This window comes from Anopheles stephensi, chromosome 3, assembly GCF_013141755.1.
Source record: "Anopheles stephensi strain Indian chromosome 3, UCI_ANSTEP_V1.0, whole genome shotgun sequence".
NCBI lineage: Eukaryota > Metazoa > Arthropoda > Insecta > Diptera > Culicidae > Anopheles > Anopheles stephensi.
The window spans coordinates 42994018-43017976 of record NC_050203.1 but is presented as its reverse complement, the minus strand read 5'-3'; the positions used below and the strand labels follow the sequence as shown (position 1 = coordinate 43017976).

The following is a 23959-nucleotide window of genomic DNA, read 5'->3' as shown; positions in this document are numbered from 1 at the left end:
CGTTTACATAAAAATCGTTAAAAAACTTTGAAAGCTGAAGAGATCGCATTACATATAAAAAAGGACTTAATTATTCATTGTTTTAACTAGTTGTAAGTTATAAGATGGGGGTGGTCCGGTGGCCGAGACGATAAAGGCGCTGGTCTTCACACGACAGGACCAGGGTTCAAATCCCATCCAGACCGCTTCCCCGTACGTAGGGCTGACTACTTTACTACTGGTAAAATTAAGTCACAGAAAGCCAGAAATGGCAAGCCGAGAAGTCTCGAGGTTGTAGTGCCAAAGAAGAAGAAGAAGAAGAAGAAGTTATAAGCTGTCAACAATTTCGCAACAAATGTAAAATTTTATATTTTTCTTAGATTCAACCTCTAGTTTCGCAAGCTTAGTTTGGTTTTGTCGTAGCTTAGTTTTATTTTTTTTAATTATTTCTGCCAAAAGCCCTGTGTGCAATGGGCAAAATTACCAAGTATAGGTATTATAATGCGATAGTTCCGTTGAACGAACCTTAACATACATGCATACACCAAAAGTTGAAGTGTTGATTTAGAAAATAAGTAAGATCGAATAATAAACAGTAAATACATTTCCGTGCGCAGGAATCCCGTACCAGCTACCGTAAAATCAAGTCAATGGAAGACAAATGGCAGGCAGATCGACATCCTTCGAGATTGTAGTGCCAAACGAGAAGAAGAAGAAGAATACATTCTTTTCCGAACTAATATTTTGCTAAATTCTAGTATACTATAATCTAAAACGCAAGTAAAAATATATACAGGATAGAAATGTTACTTGTATCAAAAATTCAAAACTTATCTAAAAATTCGAACAACCACTAAAGTACGGAGTGCCATTAAACAAGGTAAGCATTTCATTTCTACCGGATCCTTTACAGCTTTGTAAATCACAGAAACTGTAGTACTCAATAGAAAATGAGAAGCACTTAGTCAATCGAGCTATTTTGGCATTGTAACTTCAAAAAACATGTCACTTCAATCTGGTATATTCCTTCTATATTCCAAAAACCCAAAATTTCCCCTTTTTCACAGCCTTTCAGACATAGCACGGCGTAAACAAACGAACGTCACAAAGAAGTATCAGTTGCTAAGACATACCGAGATACTGGCGCAAATTGTGCGCAGAACGAACGACACACATCGTAGGTGGGACACGTACATCGATAGGTTTATATTCGATGTGACATTTTAGATAAGAAGCTTTTGTTCAATTTTGGTAGCGGTGGTCCATTTCATTTTTGCATCGGTGTGCGCTTCATACGTTCATTGTAATTGTAACACATCGGCGCTTATCAATGGAAAGTGGAAGAGTTGTTAAAAAAAGTGAAAAAAAATTGGTTGAAATAAAAGAAATACAAAACAAACAAAAATCATTGAACTGCAACATTCCTCTCGCTCATCTGATGCTGGTACACAAAGTTTTTAGCAGGATAGCCTGTTTTATCCTCCTGTGTTCCTAAGACCACAGCACGCACACACAAGAACAGTGATGATCAAAGGTTTCTTCACCATTATCAAGGCCATGTCAAGGTTACTGACATTTTTGACAATGTTCAATTCTGCAACGGTACAGTGTTTTGCAGCATTCTTTTTATCGTACCGTTACAAACACAGACAAACGGCGATATTGAACACCCGTTCGTAATGGTTCTGCAAAAACCAAGAACGAAATAGCGGCCGAAATGGACCGAAAAAAAAACACGATGCAAACTTTAATATAAACCGTCAACGTACATGCGAAACCGTGAGGAAACGCACCCGATACGCACGACAGCATACATTCTGTCATATTCGCGCTCGCGTACGCACCCACAAACGAATGAATCGGCTTCGTATCTATAACACGAGTTCATTGACCTCCGGGGGTTCGCTATCTGACTCGTTCGCCCGGCTCTCGCTCTATCTTGCCGCCGATATCTCTTGCGGCAACTGGGAAAGCGGCACTCGCGACAGCAACACGCCATATAATGTTCGATAGAGCAAGCAGGCGTACGTCAAAGCAAAATTTACCACTGCTGATGTTGATGTTGCTGTTGATGATGATGATGTAGGTTTTGTGTGTTGATAGGCGAATGTTGATTTTGTCCTGCCCCTCAGAGGCATACCGTACGGCATGCCACCTTACACCACCTTTGGTTCACTGACTGGCCTGCCTTATTACTTCGCGCTTCTGTCGTCCCTCTCCTGTAACGCTTGCTCGACTCAACTATGCGCTAGTTTGGTAATAAAATATCGCAACGAATGCGCAAGGCAATGACGGCGAGTAGCCTTATCAAGGTTGATAAACGAAGGTCACCCTCACATTAGGAACAGTGCCGAAACCCGATTTAGTTGCTGTACGTACCCATTTCCCTCTTCCTGCCGAGAATACTATCAGCCATCGGATTCGAGTATTTGCAATTTTTTTGTAGCACCTAGAAGGGGAACAAATGCCTCGACAGGAACAGTCTTTTTTATCCCATCCAGACATTCTACCGACAGCAAATTTGCGTGCAGTTTATTTCTATATTCTTTTGCCCTTTTTGTTTTGGCAGATTTTCCCAGACTGTTGTGTGCCATATCTAAGCCGCTTATTTTATTCAGGAAATGCATGACAGTAGCCGGAATGACCAGGAAGAAAATTCCAGGTATTTGAGACGCAAGTCCGTTAGGGAACTTTGCAATTATTTAATGGAATCTTGGTTACAGGTAGGTTAATTTTGCAATACGTCGGTTGAATTCTGCAAGTTGCTGTGTTTCATTGTGGTGGTAATGATAACAACCTTTCAACTGTTAAATCCGTTTGATTATCAATGGACCGGGGTTCAAATTTCATCTGGGCCGTACCCCCCTGGTGAGGACTGCCTTTCCAACTATGCGGTATCAATAAGTCTAGTAAACCATAAATGGCAGACATGACCTTAAGAGGTCGTTAGGCCAATAAAGAAGAAGAAGAAGATTATTCATCCCAACAACTGTATAAACTGTATACAAGATTCCACTAATACAATACTCCACTATCCAATTGAAAGTATATTTCTAAGAAGTTCAAGAATTCCACTGGGTCGGATTGGATCGGATTCGATCTCATGGAATACATTTCTTACTGATTTGGAACACCAAACTAATCTTTGATAAAAAAGAGTAGAGTAAAAAGAGTAGAAATACTAATCTTCCTTTTGTTTCTGTTGTTTTTGTCTAATTTACGCGCATTGCGAAAATCACAACTGTGGTTGTATTAGGTGTTCTTAGAGCTCAAATGGAAATCAATATGACTAATGCAAATATTATCCAAAAATATAATTTATGATTTCTTTTAGGATCTTTTCCATTTAACCCACAAGAGCTAAGAATTTTTGTGCCCTTTTCGTTTGGCCGTACTCGATACCGTCGTGCTTGACGAATCATTTACGAAAGAAGGTGGCAAATGGGCGATGGGTAAATGGTTATTAAGCAGTGCCAGCTTGATTGAGTATGGTGTTTTGTATAGAGTGAGAATTATTGAATCATTTTTTGTTCTGCTTAGACAGTACACCCTCAAGGGTTCATCCCGCCAAACGCCCAAAGTTTGCAATGGTGTAGCCTTTGGGAGAAATATTTGAAGAAGGACATTACGTTCTAAGCCATGACTTGTTATAAATTGAAGAAGAAAATCTCACCTTAAATTCTTGTAGCTAACCATTATCGTCGGCCATGGCGTGGTGAGTTGTCGAGAAATAAACGGAACTTCCTTAGTGATGCTGATGCTTCCTTCGGTGATGCGTCTTCCCTGTCACATTCGTAGTAGCACTTCAGTTTTCGCACAGATTGTAAACCTTATCGGGCATCAAATTTCTCACTTCACACTTTCTACACTGCCCATTACAAGTTTCAACACTCACTTGTACCATTTTATGTTAAGCTTAGCAAATGCCGAAGGAGCGTTTTGCGTATTCTCGAAACCAACTGCTTGTATTATACTTCACTGAACTATCTTGTTTAACGCACTTCACACACATCATCACGCCACATCATCACATAATACACGTTTTCCTCTGTATGCACTACAAATATCACCGATCATGCAAGCAACACACTGTTCTAGCACTGTTCTACCACCTCGGCCACAGGAAGGCAAGATAAGCTAAGCAAGGAGAACAAGATGTCATTTTATCGTCAAACGTGAAACGTGAAACGTCCGCACATTTACTTTTCACTTCATTTTGGGTCTATAATTGTTCTTTGAAACGTATCACGTTGAACAGAACCCAATATCCAGCTGGTGTGGGTCAAAAATCGACACGTGGATTTTCTTCAAGATGTTCCCGCATGTTGGAGATGATCTTAAAGACTCAACTCACTACAAAAACTTCATATAGCTTACCCAAACAAAGACACTCACTACACAATGAATTGATTGCAAGGGTAGCATAGCTGTATAATAAAAAAAACACCACCCGTACGTATTTGACTTGACGTATTTGATTATTTTGGAACAAAAAACGAAACATAGTTTATTTGAACCATTGCTGCAGTTACCAAGACTGTGGAAAAAATGGTTAAAATCGACTCTTTACCATTGCTAACCTTTAAGTTAAATAAGGCATCAATTTTCTTCGGGAAAGTTTAACCACTGCACGCCAAACAATTCACTGACGGCGACCGTTTGGTGCATCCATTCACGGCGTGCCAACACGAACACGTTGTTGCATTTAGAACGAATCCCGGAAATGCGTGCGCGCCTGCGTTTCGCGATTTCTCTGCCCAAAAATAACTCGGACGGCTCAGACGAAAATCGAGCCCCAAACCACACACACACACACACATGGGTCCAGTTCTAACCGTGCGTTACTATTTTTACCATTAAATATCGTGAAGGTGGACCAGGCGCAAGAAATGAGTTTTAATAAAGCAACTTCATATTTCTCATTGTGCCTTAGCTGTTGCCTGGAAACTGGTGACAGCTCGATGTTTGGCCAGGACTAGTAAACCAAAAATCCTGTACATAAATGCACCTGGTGCACCCCATCATCGTCGACCGACACAGTTGGCTACTTCCGCCGTGTTACCGCGGAGCAGAAATTGCAGCAATGCCTCGGTGTAAAACCGGTGCATGCACTTAGAATGCTGGGTTCACAACACAACACAACGAGGGCAAAAAAATGAAATAAACAAAAAAAGGCCTCCCAATACAATGCTCCGCACGCCATCAGAACGGGCCGATCGGGAGGTTGACCGCGCTTGGGCGGCCGTGTCATCGACGTCGAGAACGGTGTGGAAACACGTGAGTATCATCAGCTACACCACAAGCAAGATCGAGCAGTGCAGCAAGCCCCAACGCTCTTTCGCTCGTTGGAGCGATTCGCGCTCGCGGTCGAACGTTCACACGCGCGCGCTCGCTCACTCTCTCGCTCTCTGTTCTTTCACCGCTTCTTTACACAAGAGACCGGCGAGAATCGAGGGCAACATCCTCGAGCAACCTTAAAAACGGCGTGGAGAAAAGGCTATTGCTCTTTTGACACATATTTAATTATAAAACATGGATCCAGCTATCGCCGCGTACTACGTCTGGCGCCGATGGAGGCGCGAGTCTGGCGGCAAGACGGGGACGCTATACAGCGCGCTCATCGTCGTTGTGTGCGTGATGCCGTTATACCGGTTGGGTTTCTAGAAGCACGGGCCCCAACGCCGGTGAATTCTCGACGGCAGCAGGCAGGCAGGCAGGCAAACCATCGTTCCCGGGACAGAGGTTTAAGAAATCTTTGTTTCTAGTTTTATAATATTTTTCGTATGATCATAAGGAGGTTTCAGGCCTGTAGGTAATATGTTAGGTATGTTCTACCTACCTCATCCTTGCCCATTTTTGTATTATCAGCCTGCCCACAGAATAGCAGCGTATATGCTATTTTTTACCAATCAATGGACAGCAGCACTCAGCGGTCTCAGGAGTGGAAGTCACTATGAGCTTAAAATTTTAAATATCCTGCTACGTTCAGCTCTGATGGCAGCATAAAACGCAATGCTAACGGGACCGTTTGTACCTTTACGAAACATTTGAAATATGATTAGGATGAGTAGCCCGCCGTTCAAGGGTAAGAAAAAAGGCCTGCGAAACACTGGGGAATGTTCTAAGAGAATGTGCGTGCTGATATGATGCACATGCGGGTACCGTTCCCCAAACTCGTCGTTCTTCATCAAGAATACACTGCACCACGGCAGGGCTAAAGAACGCTAGAGAAAGCAAAAGGCATTTTCTAACAGCAACGCAGGGAATGAACCTCAATTAGGAGCAGAGCAACCCGTGACTGAACACCAGAGACGGGAGGCGGTGACTGTTACACAAAAGGGTGTGTGCATGTGTGTGTATGTGTGAACCAGAGCAACCGAGAAAGACGCATTCAACATCGAATCGGCACTAGCGAGAGTGAGCGAGCGCGATGGCTGGAGCGAGCGAGAGCGCAGGAAGAAAGCGAACGAGAGAGAGTGCCATAATAACATTAAACCGCATTGCCCGGAAGTGATGCTGAAGCCTGGTCACTAACCTTTTCAGCACATTCCATTATGTACATATATTTCTTGCTTCAATCCATTCCGTGCATCCTAACATTTGTGCTTGGGCCTTTCCACAATGATGGCACATTCTAGGATCTGATCCGGGAGTACATACGTAGGCGATGAGCTAATGGATCCATTGATCCAGTATGCAGTTTTGGGAGAATTTTTTCATACTCGCATATTACCAATTTCAAACGGCTCGATATCCCGACGAGTGTCCCCACTTATCTTATACGAAATTGAACCAACAAGCTGTCGCTGGCCCGTTTTTATCAATTGCTCATATGCATTTACAACAATACAATCCAGCTCGCACATTGCCAACGCCACAGATACTACGCACAAGCAGCACACTTGCTTCTTCATGAATTTTTCACTCTTCCGGCTGGTACTTCGATTTCGTCGCAACAAATCTTTACGAATAACACAACACACGGGGGGACACCCAAACCCACCAAACAACACCATCACACACCCATACACAAAACTTTTTATCAGGGATTCAGGCTCCAAAATTTCGAATTTTTTGACACTACACGCTTCTGACAAACGACACTCTTCTTTTGCACATATTCTTCAGAGCTTCGTCATGGCTTGCTAGTGCGTTTGGATTTTGATATTGCTGTTGCGCTGTTGCTGCTTGTGCTACTACTTCTGATTCACATCTCATACCTGGTATCATAGTACACCGGTGAGCCGAAATAACTGAACAACTTCCGGGTTTCACAACCGTCACTTCACATACATACCGGGTCTGGCCCAGCGTACTCGAGAAACTCTTCGCTTTGCGCTACAAACATCAACCGACCAGCAGTGTCGATCCACTCGAGTGGGTGTGATTGATCAGCGAAGACCTGTGTGGACACAATTACGATTTTCACTATGAACATTGCGAAGGATGTAGCGGCAACACGACGCGGCCTTCTTGCCACGCAGCGGCAACGACGTTTATAATCATTTCGCTTGCACTTTGCACTGCCTGTTGGTACGTGAGGCCAGGCCTGCTGCTACTCGGCAGCAACCGTTTCAATTCAAAATAAAGCCGGCGCGAAATGGAAAGCCGCGTAATCGACCGATCCAATCGACCAAACTGTACCGCTTCAACTGAGGAACTTGAAATGGAACGATGAATGGAACGATACAACGAACGGGAACGCGAGCAGGACAGATGAGATCGGCGACGAAGGTGCTGCTACTTGTTCTGAGGGCTAACGCTTGTTGGTGCGAACGAAACGGCACGGCTCTCTCCGCTACGCGGTCGGTTTGCTCACACGCACACGGCCGCACGGGGCACGTACGGGGTTCAAACAAGAGAACAAAAGAGAAACGCTTACAACAATGAGCAGGATTCTGCAGCAACGGAAGAACGGCATCTATCAGTCCTTTCATCCCACGTGTCGCGCAAACAATTTCGATAGCCAATCCAGCTCAGAACGAAGGGCACCAATTTTCAAATGTTACGCACTTTTGCCGATATTCTAATGTCGAAGTCTCTTTTTCTCAAACCGCGATTCACCAACGTTTAATCCAACTGTTGGTAGGCTTCCATTTAGCGCAACGATTACACCGAGTGAGAGTGAATCTCGTCGGTAAAAGAGCGAAACGGAGCGAGAGAGAGAGAGCGAGCGAAAGAGGGAAAAACAGAGCAGAAACTGTTATGACGTTTTTATGTTTTTTTTCCCCGCTCGGGGTGAATGACCGAAAGAGCGCGTGTTTTCAAACATCATGTGAACAAAAAAATAGCACTCACACACACACGCGTATGGTGGGGTTGGTAAAGTTTCCACAAATCCCTGCGCAAGTGAGTGCCTGCTCTGTTGAGTGGCACGGATGAAGCGAAGGGTGCGACGAGCGACCCGGATAATGGAACATAAGGTTTCTGTTGTGCACAATGGTTGGTAGGTATGAAGTTTTATTTATCGCAACATGTTGTATTTAAATTGTGGCCTTATTTCCCGTAATAAATTGGAAATAGTTGGATCACCTACATCCTGTTACTTTTTTTGTCAATTGCATGTGCAAAAAGTAAATGAGTCGAATTGACAAAAGTCTGAACAGTGTAAATGTCCAGTTATGTTTATTATAGTTAATCTGTATTACTTTTAATATTGTTTTACTGTAATCACTGAAGTCTATCATTATTGTACTTTATTAATTACGACACATTCATCAGAAACGTTTTCTGTACAATGCTGGGTTAAAATTAATTTATTGAGATAGTAATATTCTCCGACATGCAAGATATGAGGTTATGTAATGTACAAAGCATAAAAAATTATGAAGTTTTGAAACATAATTTTTGATGAACACAATTTAAAAACAACATAAACAAAAAATTAAATATTAATGTTGAAAGCTCTTAACGTGTTTATTTGCCAGGAATACTAAACGTAATTACATAAAAAACGTAATAAATTGATCCAAAAGAAATAGTTTAAGCACTTCCGGTACTGCGCAAATAAAATACCGTATTTATGCGTTTTAAACTACTAACAGATGTACTACGCGTGTAAAGATACACTATGAATGTAAAAAAAACCTTTTTTGCAAGCTTGACCTAATTTGAACAATTTAACTGGGATAAGTGGATTTATAAGTAACATTTCGTAATATTTTACAATTCATAAAAATATTTTATTTCATTCGTACTAATGTGTTTCCAAACGCATGCTCAATGCTGCTATGGTCAATGTCCTCATCCTCGTCATCACTATCATCATAAATTGCATCGGCCTCAGTGCCATGAAGTTTAAAACTAGTTTAATATTTCATAGCGTGTTGTATTAACTTGTAATAAACCCTTTAATTGTTGTTTTAACGCTGACGTCCAGTAGTTGCAGGTTAGACAGATAAGCTTTTGTTTTTTACTTCTTTCTTTAAAAAAAAAAATACTTTTTACTTCTTTCTTTTTGAAAAGGGCTCCAAGGTTCTTGTCCCAAGCATTTCAAAGCTACTGACTCATTCATCGTCAAAAATGCCTCGCTTCGTCAACATTTAAATCAACCGCTAATCCAATCAATTCCGCCATCCGCCATTCCGCCGTTGATTGATTCTACTGGCAGGAGGAGCAGATGGATGTGGCACGTGATGAGGATGCCAGACTCTTGGTCCGTCTGAAAGGTACGGACTAACCTGTCGAAAATCGGATGCAAGTAGGTTTGAAGGAACCAAGCTCTACCCTTAACCGAGAAGTAAATAGAAGCCAACTAAAAAAAATGCTTATCTTGAAAGTACTTAAATCTATTAAAAACAAATAATACGGCCTCATCGTTTTCACTTACAATAAATATTAATTAATTATAACTATGGGTTAAGTTTTCGTCCACTGTGTTGAAGCGATCTGCGATGAAACCGAGTAATGGCAGATCCAGATGCTTTGTGCTGGCAAAATTGTGCTAGTGCAATTTTCCAGTAGTTAGACTTTTCATGAAACAAATGTTTTAACTGGAACAGTTTAGAGTTTCTTACAAGGACTAAGTTAATGATAAATGTTTGAACGCGACGTGACATTAGTTTACGTTCAAAACCACATTTACAAAAAACATTAAAATTCGGATGATCAAACTTATTTTGTACAAAAAAGAAAAGCGATAGGTGTATAAATATAGGTTTTGGGGCGGAGCGGTGGTCGAGGCGAAAAACGGCGCCGGTCTTCACACGACAGAACCAGGGCTGAAATCCCATCCTGACCGCCTCCCCGTGCGTAGGGCTGACTACTTTACTACGGGTAAAATTAGGTCACAGAAAGCCAGAAATGGCAGGCCAAGTATAAATTCGTCCTTATTTCTATTTTTGCTGAGTAAGTTAAAAACAATTAGACTTTCGCTTTAGGTTTGCCCATGATTTGTTTGAGGAATAAATTAAATGGAAGCTCAATAAAAATGTGTAACAAAAATGCTACACAGAACGTGATGTTGACGATCGCTGCTGTAAAGAGAAGCTGAAATTGAAACAATCAAACAAACAGAAGTTTAAATAAAGCACAGTGTAAACTCATCCAAGCGCAGAAAATACTTACAATGGTAAAACTGTTATACACTAGCGGATAGGTGATGTGCTTGTACACCGTGTAAACTATTGCATACTGTATCAGGTATATGCTGTAGCTTAATTTGGACGCAACCAGCAATATCGGATGTTGTAGGGCTGCAACTAACCAGGCCGGTCTTTTCTCAAATGCTATGTAAAGCAATAATACGGAGGGAAATATTCCCCAGCCGCTTTTCAGCATTGTTCCGAACAGTGCGAGACCGATCGACGGTTGGCTCAAGTGATCGGAGGGTAGCAGCATAGTGAGGCCGTTCATTGCTAGGAAAAACGCAGCGCTTATAGGCAGCAGATAGTTTAGCTGAAAAACGAAAAATGGAGAAAACACATTACAACAAAACATGGGACACTGGGATATCGAAATCGATACGCTACCTTTAGTATACTGGTGGCCGAGGGGTTATCCTTTAGGCGGGAATAAGCAATGCCAGCAAGCATACCGAAAAAATAGTTGCCTGCATTTGTCTCGAATGGAATATACACGCGCAAGTAGTATGGTAATGTGCGAATTTCTTGAAGAACGTATCTGTGAAAAGATGGCATTATTATGGTTGATGATGTAACTTTAGAGTCAGATGAAAATGTTGTTAAATTGCTATTTTTAAACAATGTTGTGCTTGTAGTAATCCACATCACCCCTCAAACTGTTAGCTTTTGCTAACCAGACGTCTGATGGTTTAATTCAACACCTATTGTTCCTTTTCCTATACTAAAATGTTAACAAACGTTGTACTGTACCGTAGTATCATCATCACTGTAGCATCCAGGTGATATCGATAAATGACGATCATCGGTCCCAGAAAGGCGCCAAGCAACATACACACTAAGGTAGGTTTAAACAGCTTCGGAATCCTGGTTGGAAGCAAATACCGAATCTATATTGCATTCCATTGCTTTACGGAAAATGTAATTCTTACCGCATTACGATCATTAACGCTGTACCGAGCAGATAAAGTTGAAAGTCTGCCCCTAGATACCAGGCAAACTGTATGCACTGAAAATGCCGAAAACGAAAACGTGGACAAGGAAGATGGAAGGTAATCTAGAGGAAATATATTAATAATATTTACCGGTTCGCTTGCATTGATGTAGTTGTTCAAAAACACGACATTGGTCCACCAGTTTGTTGTGCAATGATCCTTGAAACGATCACCAATCGGTCCTTCGTACAGCCGAGGGTACCATGACGCGTGGAAAAGGATCACAAACAGATACAGCGGAAGTATTCTGAAATTATAGGAAGGTTCATGGTTTAAGGTTTATTGCTGATCTAAGTGTACACTTAGGTGACACTTAAGACATAAAAGAGTTACCAATGTCAGTAACGCTGCTGTGGTAGCTTAACCTAATGCAGCGTAACTCGTCAAACAACCCTATTATGATTCTAACTGTTAGGCATCTTTAGCATAATTTCAGACGTTAAGTATCATGGAACTCATTATAGTTTCTTCATAATTTGAAAAAGAAAGAAGAATTTTAGCCCTTAATCGTCCCCGATCATGATCTGTAATCTTTGTACGCCCTGTGGATCGTTGAATCTTGTTGATTTCTGTGCTGTAACTGCTTGAACAAACAGCCCTTTTCTGTTGTCGTTTTTCATGTGGCATATCCGAGGAGGGAGCATTTGCATCCAAAGTTTACACGACTTACGTCACGTTAATGGGGGAAAATAAACATTGGAAACAAACAGACGTTCCCTACGCACTGCGACTGCTCGACGCACAGGAATTCGGAATTGGGAGGAATAATATGTTAAAATCATACAAACGAACCAGGGTGACGTATGAAATGCCGTTGCCGTTTTTTGCCTAGTTGAGCATGAATAAATTACCTGATTAGGCGAATTTTTACTCGATCCAAAAAATAGGCCAGACCAACATTGTCACGGTGCTTAAATTGCTCCAGTGTGTTGACGGCCAACAGCAAGCCTCCGATGACGAAGAATATCTGCACCGTGTACGTATTGCCGGCCATCGCAACCGGGAACCATGGTTGGCTGAATTGGGCTTCCAGATCGTTAGCATTTTTCAGCGGCATCCTTATCAAGGGAATGGTGGAATGGGTCAGCAGAATAATTAACATCGTCAGTGCACGGATGCCGTCAAGATGGCGTAGATTAGTCTCCCGCTCAATCAGCTTCGGTAAGTTGCGAGCCAGGGAAAAGCATTGCAGCAGGTTGCCGGTGTTTGCAATCTTCCTGTAGGAGAATGAAAAGGAACACGGTTAAGTTATGCACACACAGACATGGACAATGCACATATGCAGAAACAACACGCGTACTTATCTGCTGTACATCCTTGCTGCGGATTGTCCGACCAGGAGGCAAAAATTGCCAGCACTATCGCCCCTAACGCGAAGCACAGGAACCCAATCTCAGCCACACCTTGAAAAACGTGTGAATGCAAACAGTGGTAAGTCTTGGGGGAGTCACTACCCACTACATTACGGGGGGGAGGGGGGGGGGAATGTTTTTACCTATTCCGGTACTGGTTTCTGTCAATGTTTCGTCCGCGTAAATACAGCGCATGATTTCAATGGTTGAATTCAGCTCATATTGTGACCACATTTTCCGTTCAATGCATCGCTGCAGCTCTGCTGATACATTATGTATTGCACTGTCAAAGGAAGGTCTGCACCTTTGAACACACGCTCCAACTTCGATCGTTCGTCGATCGAAATGACGTGGATGTGTTGAATAGTTCTAGTTGGTTGAAAGAGGTGAAAATAGTTACACAAGTCTGTACAATGTAAGCAATTTGTCTAGCAATATGTGCAATGTGTGTGTGTGGTGGCGATGGGCCGTTCCCCCCAGAGTGAGAACTGACTCTCCACCTATGCGGTATCAACAAGTCTAGTAAGCCAGAAATGGCAGACATGACCTTAAGGGGACGTTAAGCCAGGGCGGAAGAAGAAGATGAAGTGTGGTGGCGATCTATTACAAACGTAGCCATAAGCTGTTACCTTTCCAGTAAAGGTTTAAAATAGGCCGTTTTAACATTCTGAACTGCACATAGAAGTATCGGCAGATAACTGTTAAAATGTTTGCCAAAAACCATGGTGGTGCTCCAAAGCATGTCCACGATGACTGAGTTCTCGGATAGCACGACTGCCGAGCGATTGGTATTAGTTAAGTACCTTTCCTTCCTTTTTTCCATGCTTGTATGCATGTTCATGAGGGAATGGATGAATGAATTAATTAATTAATGAGTATGGCGATAGAGCGGTTTGATACGGCTCCTGGATTATTCAGGACCACAAACAACATAGTTGCAATGCCGTGGTGCAATGGTCAACGATTGCAGACAAGGCAGAGTGATGGAAGACATGTCCCAAACACTGATGGGATGAGATGATCATACACGATCACACCGTCCCTCGCAAACAACACTACCACGAATTTGGATGACGGAATCACTATTAACGGATCGGCCGAACTCACCCGGGATATGGTGCCCTGTCACGGTTTGGAGAAGGAAATGTCTCCAAACCGATGTGAGCTGTATTCTGTTTTGTAATCTAGTTTTAAGCAATTCGACCAGGCCGTCCTTTACGAATACAAAAAAAGACTTCTGTTTTTGTTCAATTACTAGTTCAAGGACTAGTTGTTGTATTGCTTTACTATTGCAGACCTTTGCGGCCATTCGAATGAAATAATTTTTTTTTAAATGTTTACAAGTTGTCTTAATAGTTGCGACGTTTCACGTGAATGGAATTTGAACATTCAAGCACTGAGGCCGGGTCTGGAAGATACTAAAGTGCCTCATAAAGTTAATGCACAGTCTGTAGAGGCAAAAAAAGCATTCTTATGTGTATTAAGATAGTACGTAAGTAAATTGTATCTTAAAGCAGATAGTAAGAAGCAGTACATGTGTTGATTAATAAAGCGAGAGAAAATGGCTTGAAAAATGGCCATGCACGCGCCATGTCGTTCCAATGTTGAAATTTCCAATACAATCCAATACAACACAACTAGACGCACACGTGTTGTTAAAGCATGAAAGAAGAACACAAAGGGTTAGCGAAACATGATGTTCTGGTAAGTTGTAGAGAATCATCAATTCGACACATTTTGAAGACGCAAAGTATAATTTTGCACACACTTAACGTTTGCACCTTTTTTAAACGTTAATATATTTTTGAAGTAAGCAATACGGCCAGGGCGTTCTTTATGATTAAAAAAAATCTCTGGAAACTTACTAGTGCATCATGTTTCGCTAACTCTTTTAGTTCTTCTTTTATTCGCTTAAAAGTAGGGATGCGTCTAGTTGTGTTATGGACTGTATCACTTCTGCACAATTGCGACTGAACTATGCTGAGAATGAAGATGCTGATGATTGACGGATCGTACGGTACACACTATTGGCTTGAAAGAGTATAATGTGAAGAAGTTAGTCGATCGTCGATTATTTTCTTGATAAAACTAAACTTTAAACATATAAATCAGGTTGCACTGATGGGAAACCGAGAGCTTCACTTTTACGGCACGCGCTTTAGAACACGAAATCGAGTTAATGTTGGAGATGAATATTATATTGCAAAATTTTGCCAATGTTTACACACTTTGTCAACACTTGCAAACACTATGATAGGTTCCGAAACATAATTACCATTATCTCGTCCCAAAGCGCTGAATCCAAGCTTGGTGTCAGGTGCGCCTTTGTACTACAGTACACAAAATCGCTGTACGTGTGACGGCATTCCTCGTAATTGTCGTACTGATAAATTTGCATCTGCTCGATACGGGTTTCGGCTATGGTTGCGATGTAAAACAGATTGAGAATAAAGAATAAAAACAAAAAACAAAACACAACACCAGTCATTAATCTTCGTTCTCGTTCTTAAGATCTTTAAACACAGCACAGAGTTCTGCTCTTATCACTCACACGTTGCACCACTGCGGGCGATGTTCGCGATCAGTACGAATGAGATGAACATCGGCGCCTTGCGCAGCCGTTCGACGATGTCACATCTGAGCGGGCCCATGTCAGCAACGGCCAGCGAGCACCAGTGTGTCTCGCGTGCGGTTATTAGTATAGTCGCGATTATACTGAAGACAGTGGGCCAAGCACAACCGAATCAGAGGCCTCGGCCGGGCGCATGTGACATTGAGCAAAGTGTGCTCAAAACATGCGCGCCATGCTCGTGCGCCGCCGATGCCATTGCTTTCGTTGGCCTTATTCAACCATTGGCCACACGTGTCCATCCACTTGGCCATTTAAAAGAGCTGACTCGTGGGCTCGTTAGGCGGTGCGTTAGATTTTTTTTTGTTTTCGTTTTGCTCTCTCGGGTTTTCCTCGGCCAAATATTACCCACAGTTGAACGACCAGCGCAAAGCATTACGAATTTGAAGGTGTGATTTTGGAGAGGACAGGAAAAGCGGTTGTAAAAAGGGTTTTCACAGCGGTGGATATCCGAAGCATACCATGAATAGTGGTAGATAGTTCTGAAACGAAATCTTACATCCGAGCAGCGTCAATAATGACGCGCAACAGTGCGTTTGCAGCATAACGTAGTGTGAATGTTGTAACCCACTGCAATCTGTAACTGATTTACTTTGGGGTATGTGATCCACTGGCCCTGGTGCCGTGGGCGATCGCGATTTGCCGACCAGCGCATTCGTCAGATTTGCCAGCGGACTGTTTGCTTTTCTATAAGCAAGCTGGTGTGAATTTTCACACGTGTGTGACGATTTTGGGTTTTTCGTTAGGTTAACAAGCTGCAATCCGAGCGTTTTACACGATGACGGAATACTCTTTGAAGCAAAATTTTGAATGAATTTATTTTAGGATTAAAGAGGATTTTTTTATTGTAGGATTAAAGAGGATTAGGATGGTTGAATGCGGTAAAATTGCAGTTTTGCAAGCATTGGGAAAGGCTCAAACAGAATAACAAAAAAAAAGCCAACCCAACATGCTGCTGCCTGCACGCAGAATTTAAACATTGAAAAGTGATCCACGTGCGTCCTCAAAAAGATTGTCAGTACCGTTTGTGCTTTCGAGCACGCTTAGCCATTCAACACGTGGGCCCTCAACTTAATCAATAGCGTGTCAAGCTCCAGCGCGTCTTGGACCTTGCTGCAGCAGCAGCAGCGGCATCATCCGCTGGCCGCAGCGGAGATACGATTTCCATCGCCAAAGGAGTGCAGCAGCCACCGACGATGCGCTTCCCCTTTGCATCTGCTGAAGGTCTTCAATAGGCACCCCAACTAGCTAGGGAGGGGATAATGGGGGTGCGAGGGTCGGTAAGCAGTAAGGTGGCCAAGCCCTATCGGCGGGCACGCGTGCGTAACCTATCGATGCGGTGCAAACACTATTTTCTTTTCAGTCGTTAGCGTGCGATGGTGCGGGTACGATCGATCCGGTGCAGATGATGAATCTGGTTGTGCAAAGTGGGTTGCTAGTGCTTACTGTGGCCTTGTGTGGTGCCTTAGGTGATCGGCAGGACCGTGCGTATCGTACCGTTGTTGATTGTTGGTTGTGCCATGCCGTCTGTTTATTATTCTGATTCGGATTATTTTGCTTGTTTTGTTCTCTAGCGTTTGAGAGCTATGCCAAGCTGCCGCGAATATACGAGTACGATGATTTCCACACGTGTCGCCAAAGACATACCGATTTCGTGTTCTGTGTCAGCGTCAGCACGCTGCAGGCAGATCCGTCGAACGTGCTGTGGCAAAACATATCTGTAATTACCGTCCGTTAAGAAACTGAGGTTTTCGCTGCTTTAACATGCTTTAACAACAAATTTCTTCTCCATCCGCTACCATTCATTACCTCCCCATTCATGCTGGGCTCCAATGTTGTGTGTGCTCCGGCTTTCAGTGCATGCAGCACGTGTGTTCGATTCATACCATTCGTGTGTTCCGTTTCATACCAACCGGGCCTGATCACAGCAATTAAAATATTGTCAGTCAACATCACCCCGCTCGCTTAACGCCTTTGAGGTCGCTGATTTGAGGTTTTTAAATTTCGTTTGATCGGGTCGGTTTCTCTGTCGCGATATCATCTACTTTTGACCGGGCTGGCGCTACTAATGTAAAACGCCGTGAACGGCAACCCTCTCGGTTGGCCCAGGGATCAATCCACATTTGAGTCCGTGTAAGGTGAATGTTTCACATCTGCTTCTTATTAACATTTTTATTTATCCTTTCTTATGTGATTTTGTTAACCTGTTTCCCCTAACGGTTTGTTGGATTTATCCTGCAATATTTAGAGCAATAAAGTGGATATAACTTAGCTCGATACGCCATTCAATGGCTTGCAATTTTAAGTACGATTCAATTAATAGTGGGTTCTACACCTGCACTGTTAAACTAAGGCTCCTTTCTGTTAACAAAACTCACTTACTTAATTTTTTTTTTTTATTCATAAAGAACGGCCTGGCTGTATTGCTCACTTACTTAATTAATGTGGGTAGAAATATTTATTCACTCGCACGGCAGGACCGGGCAGGACCCAAAACCGCCTCACCGTACACAGGGCTAACTACTTTGCTACGGGTAAAATCAAGTCACAGAAAAGCAGAAATGGCAGGCCAAAACCCCTTTCAAACAATGGAAGAAGAAGACATATTTAGCATTTACAATCAATCAATCAATCAATTTTCATTTAACATTATTGCTTCGCTACACAGATCGAGGGCGTGAAGTATAGCTAGGTGGCAAATTTGATTTTTGAGGATGGGCAATAAAGCGTTACAATGAATGAAGCTTAAAACTGTGACTATCATTAAATGTGACTAGATTATATGCTTAGTACGAACACCAACCTTCTCGGTTGCCCTTTCGCTTCGCTGACTGCAGTTGCAGACTGCTGGGACGAACTGTGATGCAAACCGTAACGATTAAAAATTCAGGTTCTGCATACGTCTTCGATCACCGAGAAGAAAATTTTAAGCTGTGATATTCAAATTGTGGGCAGATGATGATTTCCATCACATGTTTTTTGTTAGTGTGTCGCAACACTTTATTTCACTTCTGGAGAGCCTTATTTTGCAAGGTGCCCTTCTTGACCCAGACTGTTTGGGCATTGAACCACACGCTCTTGCTAACACTGGCGGGCACTTGCCGGGCCGCTTGGCAATGGAATTTAGTAAACATTTCCCCATGCCGGCATCCCCATCGCGGCACGCTAGGTACGATCGGTTGTTTGCGATCCTCGAAGACAGATTTTCATACATACGATCGCCGGCCTAATATGGGCTGCTGATGGGTTTGGCCATTGCCATGGTTGCTGCAAAGGCAGGCAGCAGACAAATAATAGCGTAAAAGTGTATTCAATCACCGGCTAGTGATCCAGTAGTGGTAAACCCATGGGCAACCCATGAAGTGTTTGAATGCCACTCGCAATGATGAATGTCGCAATGGAACGCTCAGCCCCGCTTTATCCGAGTCATGCGAAGCGGCTTTTGACGAATGGAAAGGAATCTATTCATTTTCATTTTAGGGATATCTGCTCGCTTGCGACACCTGCGATCTTCTCCGTGCGGAGATGTGTACGTGTTGTCACGGGTTGGAATGATGTATGGCTGGCAGGTCGAAAAATATGGCCAAAATAATGAGTGATCATTACCGAAACGCTTTAGCCGAGTTGGTGGTGCTCAAGTGTTGTCACGCAGACGGTGGTTAATATTAAGCATTGCTGAACTGATTGATTAGATTATCGTGGATGCATAAATATATACTTTTAAGATTGCGTAACACGTAACACCATCCCACCCATCTTTTATTTTGGTTTATTGTGTAAAATTTTATTTTTAACATGAGCGAAAAGATGCTAACAACATCTCATCAGCATGTAATGTAATAACGTTTGGTGGTAAGCGTTTTATTATACATTCGTTGTTTTTATTAATTATTCCAGCGGTTACGATCCAATCGTAGAAATTTTCCACACGATCAGCTTGAACGAGGATTGTGCTTGAATGATCTCTACGCCGGTGTTACCACACACGACCACCGCACGGCAAAGCTGATTGATGCGTATCTCCATCATCGCATCTACGATCAGTACGGGCTCAACAGCCACACAACTACGGAGTCATGTTGGACGAGAACGGATTTCGAACCGAGAACAAGTAAGATTTTAACAAATGACTCGGCTAGTTTGTACGCACATCTTAACGTTTATTCTTTAGCATTTGGCGAATACATGTTCGGTTGCCTCACGATCATCCTACTGCTCGCCACACTTGGCGCTACCTGGATCGATTTCAACGCGCGTCCGAATGATTTATTCGTGGACGCGTTTTCCATACGAAGAAATGTGCAGCGGCTGTGGGCAGCACCCAAACCGAATGCACTGCCCTTTCTGGACGGATTTCGTGCACTTGGGATGCTTACCATACTGATAGTGCACTCGCAGCTGCCCTTGATTCGGATGCCTGTGTGGAACACCGAAGCCTTGGAAGCGGTAAGCGATGTCGCGCGTGTGATCCATCGTGTGAAACGATCGAATGGCAGGTTTAATAGTGTGTTTTTGTTTTTTTCTATTTTCTTCACAGCAAGCCAATCATTTTATTTTCCCGCTGGTCAATTCCGGCAACACTCATATGATACAGTTTTTCTTCACGCTCGGTGGAATGGTGTTTGGAATAAGCTGCCTGAGACACTTTGACCGGTCGCCATCGTTCCGCTTCATGTACTTTATTGACAAACTATTGCGCCGTTTAGTCAGGTAATTGCTATCTTTTTAAGGGCATCTTTAGCTGTACACATCTTGCACTTTTGACGTTCCCAATGTCCGGATGTAGGAACAGGCTGCAAGTTGAGCTCCAGGTTACTGAAAGCTGTATAAAAACCAGCAAGAAATATATCCTTTTTCAGTTCTGTGCGGGTTGAAAACCAGAAAAATCCTTGCGTGTTCAGTAGTGTTGTTCGGGACCTTCGAACGCCTTCCGGACCATACATGGGATTTTGAATGATATAATGAAACTTTTGATTCACTCGACGGAATGGTTCAACTGGATATTGGAACTTTGCACTTCTAATGTTGTTGTTCTTGGTCTAACGGCCTCTTAAGGTCATATGTCTGCCATTTCTGGGTTACTAGACTCAATGATACGATGCCGCATAGTTGGATGGTCAGTTCTCACTATGGGTGAACGCGGCCCAGATGGGATTTGAACCCCGGTACTGTTGTGTGAAGACTGGCGCCACTGTCGCATCCCCCACAGGACCAACCCTTTATGTGGTTCGAAATCCTGTAGTAGCCATCGAAGATGTAGGTTAGGATCTGGTGGCAATAATGTTCCCCATGCCTGAACAACTTTTCAACAGATTGCTGCCAGCATACGGATTCATCATCATCTACCAAGCGACATGGTACAGACGCATCAGACGAGGCCCGCTAGAGTACAAGTTTAACGATTTCTGCTTGAACAACTGGTGGTCTAACATACTGTTTGTGAACAATTATATTCATACCACTAAACCTGTAAGTAAATACGTTTCAATACAACCTTCAGCACATTAGCTGCACTCACACCAACCTCCCAACCGCTCCTCAACAGTGCCTTCAGTTCAGTTGGTATTTGGGAGCAGATTTTCAACTATTCCTGATTGGCTCGGCATTGCTTTTGCTGGTTTGGAAGTTTCCATCGACCAAAGGATGGCTGGTGCGTGTGATGGTTGCGGTTGCATTGGTCCTGCCGGGATACATCATCTACACCACATTAACCACCGCTACGATGACGTTCGATATGAGGTAATCCTGTGGAGACAACCATCTTTTTTCCCCCAAAGTTTGCACAACTCTTTCATTCCTGTTATCTTTCGTTCAACACTAGGCATGCTTTGGCGGAACTACGCACCTACGATCATTTCTTGAAGTACTACCTACCATCGCACACAAACATAAGCGGTTATTTCTTTGGTATAATTGCGGCTATGGTCTACAGGAGTGCGCTAGCTAAGGGCTCGCCAGATCAGTCCCTGCCGATAGTACAGAAGTGGTTAAAAGTATCGTTGGTGGCACTGGTGGGGTTGAATGCTTTCACCACTCTGCTTCCATTCGTGAGCGAAGATCAACAACATTCCCTCTTCCTTGCGATCTACGGCAGTCTGCTGAAGGCTTCATGGGGCTGCAGCTATAGTCTCGTATTTTTAGTTTTTGCCCTGAAAGGCAAATCACGCTTGCTGGACATGCTATCGCACAGTGGGTTGCAGTTCTTCGCCAAGATAAGCTACTGTATGTACATAGTGCAATATTCAGTCATTTATGGATTGTATACCAACTTTCCGATCCCTATGGTTTACGGAGGCTTCAATCTGGTACGATCAGAGTGTGCAAGCATTTATCTGTCTGTTTTATGTGCGAATTTCATCGTATGTCTTACCTTTTCCCCTTTTGTAGCTACTGCTGACGTCGGCATCTTTGCTGCTAACAGTGACCAGTGCGCTGCTACTTTATCTGGCCGTGGAAGCTCCTGTTGTCCTAATCGGTAACGCGTACGTGACAACGTTATTGAAAGACTACAGCACTGCCTCGGAAGGTAAGATAAGGCTAACGAATGATAGTTTTGATAGCCAATTCCATCACTATACCGTATGCATCGAATTAATGCAATGCGTTCTCTACAGCAATCGAGGCTAAACAAGCTCGCAAGCTTCTGTAAATGTGTGATAGGACGACGCTTGACTGTTGACTGGCGGAACTAGTTTCCACAGATATCCTATGTACAAAACAAGTATTCAGCATAATATTCCATAATCCTAGCCATGTAAGCAACAACAAAACCCACAAAACAACCTAATTATTGACCGGAAGGAAACGATTGCTAAATTGTACAGCTGTAAGGCTTGGAGAGTTTTTAAATACGGAATCGAAAAGAACGATGACTTATGTACTCATGTAAAAAAAACTTAATGATCAAAATAAAGTCACTGATCGATATAACTCACTCATCGTCACCTTAAAATACCAGCATTACCATCCAAGATAAGGCATCTTCGGAAAAAGTTTTTCGGTTAGGGAGCCTCATAGGCGAGGGAAATCCTGTTGATCTTACAGGAAACAGAAACAGTAGAAAGAGACAGAACAGAAAAGAGCACAGAGTTAAAGGGGAAAAAACAGTTAAGGATCAATAATAGAGGAAGATAAACTCGAACGGGACGTAGACAGGGAAATACCAAAGTCGAAATGGTCAGAAAGAGCATTGAAGTGTCGGAAACAAGCCAGTAGCGGGGCATTAGAGCTAAAAGTTGTGCGGCGCGCAGGAATCGTTAAGGGAGGACGGGGACGAAGGGAACGTGTGGGAACATAAAGGGGAATAACAGATAGAAAGGACGGACCTGTGATAAACATAGCTTGATCCTTGGATCGTCTCAATTCCATTGAGGGAATCTCCAAAATTTGGCACCTAGTTGAGTAGGATGGTAGTTCAGCATAGTAGCGACCAGGATGGCACCTAAACGCCATGCGAGTAAAGGCACCTTCTCAACTTGGGCAATAAAAATAGTGCCAGAGGGACTCCTAGCACTAGCATACTTAAGTATCATACGAAATAGTCCACAATAAAGTGTTCTAAAATATCTTGTGGCAGAGAACTCCGTAGATAATCTTCTTATAAAATCAAGGATCCGATAAGCCGAATTTACCAAATTCGAGATGTGATCGTCAAAGAAAAGTTTAGCGTCAAGTCGTGACACTCCACGTCCCAGGTCTCGAACTTGAGAGACACAACCAAGCAAACAACCATTGATGGAGTAGTTGAACCGCCGGGGCAGGGCAGGAACGCGAGAAGGACATAACACTACATTTGACTACTATACAAAGACAAAGGGAATTAGAGGCACACCAAGTAGAGAAGGCATTAACAAACTCTTGAAGAGAGGAACTGTCAGTAGCGTTACGAATAGGAAGGAAGATTTTTAGGTCATCTGCAAAGAGCAAATGACCGTTATCGGGAGGGATAGAGGAGACATCATTAACAAATAGGAGGAAGAGAAGAAGACTTAGGACGCTGCCCTGGGGAACCCCAGATGAACAATGAAAACTAGAACATCTCGGAACAACAAGACATCTCGGAGTTAACTTTTACACAACTCGTGCGTCTAGAAAGATACGAGGTAAACCAAGTGGTGATTTTAGCAGAGGACCGGGGAAGGAACGGGGATTGGAGTGGAAACGAAGCTGAAGCCGCGCAAGATAGTGATGATATCTGGCTCTGTTGTAAATACGGTAAGCATAAGCAGCAAGCTTAAAAACACGCTGATGGTATGCGGAAGGATGCCTGTGTAAATTGCGTAAAGAGTGACATTTATCCCGCTTCAAAACTTTCAATGTTCTATCCGATCATATAGGCTTTAGCGGGGGCTTAAAGCCTCGTCAGCTCAAGAACAGTTCGAAAGGAAGTTCTTTGATACAAGTGGTCAGCCAGAAGTAGTTGCC

At 43.0% G+C, this 23959-nt stretch overlaps 3 protein-coding genes across 4 annotated transcripts in view; 1 reads left to right on the top strand and 2 right to left on the bottom strand.

Moving 5' to 3' along the window:
* Nucleotides 1-7618, bottom strand: part of LOC118512024 (hormone receptor 4-like) — a 52635-nt gene extending 45017 nt beyond the window's left edge. The window contains exons 1-2 of the mRNA XM_036055811.1: nucleotides 7200-7618; nucleotides 3653-4116 (exon numbers count right to left, since the gene is read on the bottom strand). The gene's annotated coding sequence lies outside the window, so the exon portion shown is untranslated. The remainder of the gene's footprint in view (nucleotides 1-3652; nucleotides 4117-7199) is intronic.
* Nucleotides 7619-9409: 1791 nt separating this feature from the next.
* On the bottom strand, nucleotides 9410-15617 carry LOC118508946 (O-acyltransferase like protein-like). Its single transcript, XM_036048860.1, has 11 exons — nucleotides 15458-15617; nucleotides 15182-15324; nucleotides 13050-13275; nucleotides 12855-12957; nucleotides 12406-12771; nucleotides 11645-11801; nucleotides 11492-11568; nucleotides 11313-11426; nucleotides 10950-11100; nucleotides 10546-10875; nucleotides 9410-10467 (listed from the first exon to the last, which is right to left on the bottom strand). Exons 1-11 carry the CDS (start codon nucleotides 15555-15557, stop codon nucleotides 10342-10344), a joined length of 1893 nt encoding a protein of 630 aa, XP_035904753.1. The 5' UTR covers nucleotides 15558-15617; the 3' UTR covers nucleotides 9410-10341.
* A 939-nt stretch (nucleotides 15618-16556) lies between these two features.
* Nucleotides 16557-22469, top strand: LOC118509111 (regulator of hypoxia-inducible factor 1-like). Of its 2 annotated transcripts, none has more exons than XM_036049280.1 (11): nucleotides 16557-16827; nucleotides 16899-17019; nucleotides 17110-17255; nucleotides 19433-19646; nucleotides 19707-19981; nucleotides 20073-20245; nucleotides 20848-21004; nucleotides 21081-21274; nucleotides 21357-21840; nucleotides 21923-22061; nucleotides 22150-22469. In XM_036049280.1, exons 1-11 carry the CDS (start codon nucleotides 16798-16800, stop codon nucleotides 22182-22184), a joined length of 1968 nt encoding a protein of 655 aa, XP_035905173.1. In that variant the 5' UTR covers nucleotides 16557-16797; the 3' UTR covers nucleotides 22185-22469. The 2 variants fall into 2 exon arrangements, with proteins under 2 accessions (XP_035905173.1, XP_035905174.1); XM_036049281.1 differs by having other exon boundaries at nucleotides 16557-16815; nucleotides 22150-22448.
* Nucleotides 22470-23959: the final 1490 nt, after the last annotated feature.